This window comes from Serinus canaria, chromosome Z (genome assembly GCF_022539315.1).
Source record: "Serinus canaria isolate serCan28SL12 chromosome Z, serCan2020, whole genome shotgun sequence".
Lineage (NCBI taxonomy): Eukaryota > Metazoa > Chordata > Aves > Passeriformes > Fringillidae > Serinus > Serinus canaria.
Window position 1 is genome coordinate 52439352 of NC_066343.1, and position 4413 is coordinate 52443764.

The following is a 4413-nucleotide window of genomic DNA, read 5'->3' on the forward strand; positions in this document are numbered from 1 at the left end:
AATACACATATGAAAAATCTTTCCCCTTTTAGTATTACTTTAAGGAATTGGAAGAACAAAAGAGAGTAAGAGAATGCCAATTTCAGATCAGGCTAGACTGTTCTTCTACCCATTCTATAAACATGGTAAAACTCTTTCTCCTATTCTTTCAGCATTTGCACATCTGCCAGTTTTGATGCAACACTTGGCTAATAACTACAAACACTGGAAAACACTGGATGATTTGAAGTGCAAGAGTCTCAGGCTCCCATCAGAAAACAACAACTGATACTCGGTCAAGAAAACCAGACCTCTTGCTCTACCAGTTTCACTGTGAATCACTTACAGAAACTCTTGGCTACAAAGGGGATTAATCTTGCTTTTCCAGTGAAATTAAGACTGCATGACAAGAAGGAAATATTTTACTCATTTTTAAGCTTCTATGAATTCTACATAAAAATGTTTTTAGAGGCTATATAAACCACAGATGACTAAGTGCTCTTCGGAAATAATATTTTGTGGCAGAAAATGTACTTCTGAAACTACTTTCTAATACTGAATATGCACTTGTTGAATCTTGTAGTTGATACAACTGTATTCACTAACACGTCACACAACTGTTTTTTCAGAGAGAGGGGTAATTTAGTCACCAGGAGAGTAAGAATAGCCTAACAAATAAGGATAGAAACTTCCCACTTATCTAGGATAAATTTGTTCCAATTCAATCAGTGTTCTTCAGCTCTATGAACCATACTTCTAAAGAGAACATGCACAGCAAAACAAGTAAATCTTAATAAATTGGATACATAAAAACCCCAAACATGACACTTTTTAAAACACCTTCTTATTACAGAGACTCTCTCAGAGCACTACCTGTTCTTTCTTTTCCATATAAAATCTTGGTAGGAGTCAATGTTCTCTTAAATTGATCATATAATACAAGAAAATAAGCATGTTCTGTCTAGGTAGTGCCATCCACATGGTTCTCTGCCATCTTGCAGATGTTATCACAAAACTTTTCATCAAATTTTACACAAAAAACTATTGTGGCACTTGATCACCATACTTTTTTATAAAAATGGTGTTTGTAAACATGGTCATTACTTTTATTAAACTGATCTAAATTTTATGGCAAGTTCATTTATTGTGCTACTTCTAGGATGAACCTATCACTTTTTAAAAGAAGTTTCCAGACTATAATTTATACAAGCATTATAATTTGTACTGCTTTATCCTCCTAATAAAATGCTGATTGGTTTTGTGATGTAAGAAGTACTCTGAAATATCAGTTGGAAATCAAACATAGTTCTTCATTACTTCTAAGATATGAAATTTATGCTAAGGCTTTCAAAGCACAAATGTGTATTTTTGTACATCTCATTTTAATCACATGCAGAACATGAGTTTAAATTTTAAACTATTCTCAGACTATTCAGTAAATAAATACTAGCAGAACTGCTGATTTTTAACACTGTGCACTCCACGCTGCAAGCAAGACTGTCAAAGCTGTGGCTGCAGTTAAAGAAGCAGTCCACCTACCCTGTGCTGTATCAAAAAATCCAACTGGGTAAAGGAAAAGGGGGAAAAAAGCGAACAGCATAGATTGCTATGGAAGAATAGTGACAATGCTGTTTACTGCAGGTAGCTTACATATGTGCCAACCTTTTTTGTATGTTTTGTACCAAGTTCTGAAACAAAATGCAACATTCATAAAATGTATGTGCAGAAGAATGTATAGAAGCTATATTTTTGTTAGAATTCTAACAGATCCTTACTTTTGTCATAGCCAAGGCAGGTTGCTGTGTATTTAAATGCCGCATCATGTATATTTGAAGAAAGGTGTTTCTGGTGAAGCATGGTTATTCATTCTTTCATATTATCTATGGCAACATTCTTCAGTGGATATTTTTTTCATAGAAGTTGAACCTCTTTTTTAATACTGTATACTGTTTGCTTTTACTATTTCTTTACTTAGAACTAGTGCTCTTGGTGGTTGTACCTTAACTATTCTGAACCGAACATTCACTGCAGCTTGCATTAGAAAAAAGAATTTCCCAAGATTTAAGCTTTGTTAATTTAATTTGTTAAATACAGCAACATTGTAAGACCACATCCATGTAAAACATTTAATTCATATTTGTCACACTTCTGTCACAGAACAAAATGTCAACAGTGGAAGGCATCAAAAAAATAAAGTTCTTCATGTGAACCAGAACTGAGGCCAAGGCATTAATACTGAATCAATATATTTGTTGCAGGATCTTGTGTTTCTTCCCACAGTTAGACTTAGGAAAAAAAAAAAAAAAATTGTGTGGATATAGGTCCTCTTTAATAGCAAAACAAATCAGCACAGATAAATCATAATCTGCCAGTTGTGTCAGATCTCCTAGACTAGTCCAGTTTACTAACAGCTGCTTGTTTCATGCTGTTGTCAGTGCACAGATGTAAAAACAGCCATCTCAGAGTTGTAAAAGTATTAAGAGTACGTCTGACAAAGATATTTTCTTCCATGATGTGAACATATGGAATTCAGTGTTACTGCAAGGTGGAAAAATATTTAGGACATCAGTTAGATGTAAGAAGTCTCATCTGGTCACCACAATTCTGCTCACTGCATCTCTCAACAGCAAGTGACAAACTCTCATTTAAGAAAGGAGCAGGATATATACCTATGTTCTTTGTTACACTGAAAGTTCATTTGTAAAACAAAGAACTCAGCACTTTTAAGTCAGCCATCTTTAAAAGAGACCCTTGGGAGATCTACTGCCAATGGACTGTGTCTGAGAACAGTCACACTTTTGATAAATAGAAATATTTATACATGCATGTAGGACAATTTAAAGCTGAATTACATCCTTGTAAAAAACACAGTGAGTTTTGTGACTAGAACTGTTCGGTTAAAAAGGTCTGATTCTCTACCAGGTATTCACTTAACCGCAATCAAATAAAAAGGAAATAGCTGTTCTCATGCTATAAGAAGAGATAATAAAAATACAACCTTCCTTCTCTCTAGTTATAACTGATGATAACAGGAGCCTCTCAAAAACACCCCCTAAGTTTCATAAGCTTTCACTATAAAGGTGTCATAACAATGCGTACACACAAGCACTATATACAACCAAATTGTTATTTTTCAATTAAAACAAGGAAAAAGACCCAAAGAGACACCTTATCTCCCCAGCTCCTCCTTGGTAAGCCAAAATTGCAACATCTGCTGAAAAAGACAATCTGAAGCAATGTAGACTTAACATGCTTTTCTCTGTCAAGCTTAATACCATGTACCCAAAGGTATGTTATCCTCAGCTGTAATCCAAATGCCTTTCCTACATGAGTCAACAGAACAGCCAGCTTTAGCAAAGAACATGCAGCTCAAGCTTTAACAGTTATTTAACCTCCCTGAATTGAAAGGAGATGGTAATATAACAACTCCCCCATCTGTTCTGTGGTTTTGAAATATGTTATTTTGAGCTCTATACTCAAGTAAGATTAGCTGTACAACCTGACTAAGGAAGGGAAAAATTGCAACTCAAAATGTTACTGCCCCTCTACCCTCAATTCCAGAGATTATAAGACTCAAGAGTAAGACTCAAAACTCAAGAGTCTCATAATAAGACTCAAGAGGCAAAGGTGGGCTTCTGAGTGGTAGGAGAAAGGAAAGTGCCCACTGCTACTGGAGGAAGCAAGTCTAAAAGGCTCCTTGGTTTCTTCTAGGAAGCTAGGAGCTTTCTCCTTTTGCTTCTGCTCTTGCAAGAATTTGCTTAGTCCTTTGTTTTAATGGCACTTACTGCAACCATTGTATCTGAAGTCTGGAATTACAGCCATGTAGTTTCCTGTACTGAAAATAATTATCATTGATTCAAAGGGAAGAGATGACACTGAAAAGTTGCACAAGACTTATCCCTACACCATTTAAGTACTGTATCTTCTGAGTAGACCTGAGGACATAGCACCCTCTTCTACATAATTTTATAACCACTAAGTTCCCAAACTTTCCCTTTTCCCTAGCTCTTCTCTGTTCAAATAGTAATGTACCAATCATTATCTTGTCCTCCTTCATGCTTTCTTTGTGTCAGTTCTGGGTTTAACTTTGTTTTATTTTCTGATTTGTTGGTGGTGGTGGGGAGAGGGGAGAGGGGATTATTTACTTGTTTGTCTGTTGATTAGTTTTTTGCTTTTGTAGTTTTGTTGATGGGATTTTTTAGTTTGCATTTCTTTCCTTCTCCTGTTTAGCTGCTGCTATCACACACTTAGTACCTGTGCACTTAACTACTTATTTTTTTAACCCTGAAATACTATTTACCTTACAAACTTGGTGCAGATTTCTCTGAAGTCAGACTTCAGTTGAGAATTTAGTACTCATATGGCAAAATACAGTTTCACTACTATTGAAATATCAACTCCTACTACTTAAGAAAGGATTTTACATTCTGAAAA

The 4413-nt window shown here is 35.3% G+C and overlaps 1 protein-coding gene across 1 annotated transcript in view; it reads left to right on the forward strand.

Annotated features, from left to right (window-relative positions):
* Positions 1 to 1896, forward strand: part of PDE8B (phosphodiesterase 8B) — a 70310-nt gene extending 68414 nt beyond the window's left edge. The window contains exon 22 of the mRNA XM_050986681.1: positions 153 to 1896. Within this exon, the coding sequence (XP_050842638.1) occupies positions 153 to 268 (116 nt within the window). The 3' untranslated portion in view covers positions 269 to 1896. The remainder of the gene's footprint in view (positions 1 to 152) is intronic.
* The last annotated feature ends 2517 nt before the right edge of the window (positions 1897 to 4413 follow it).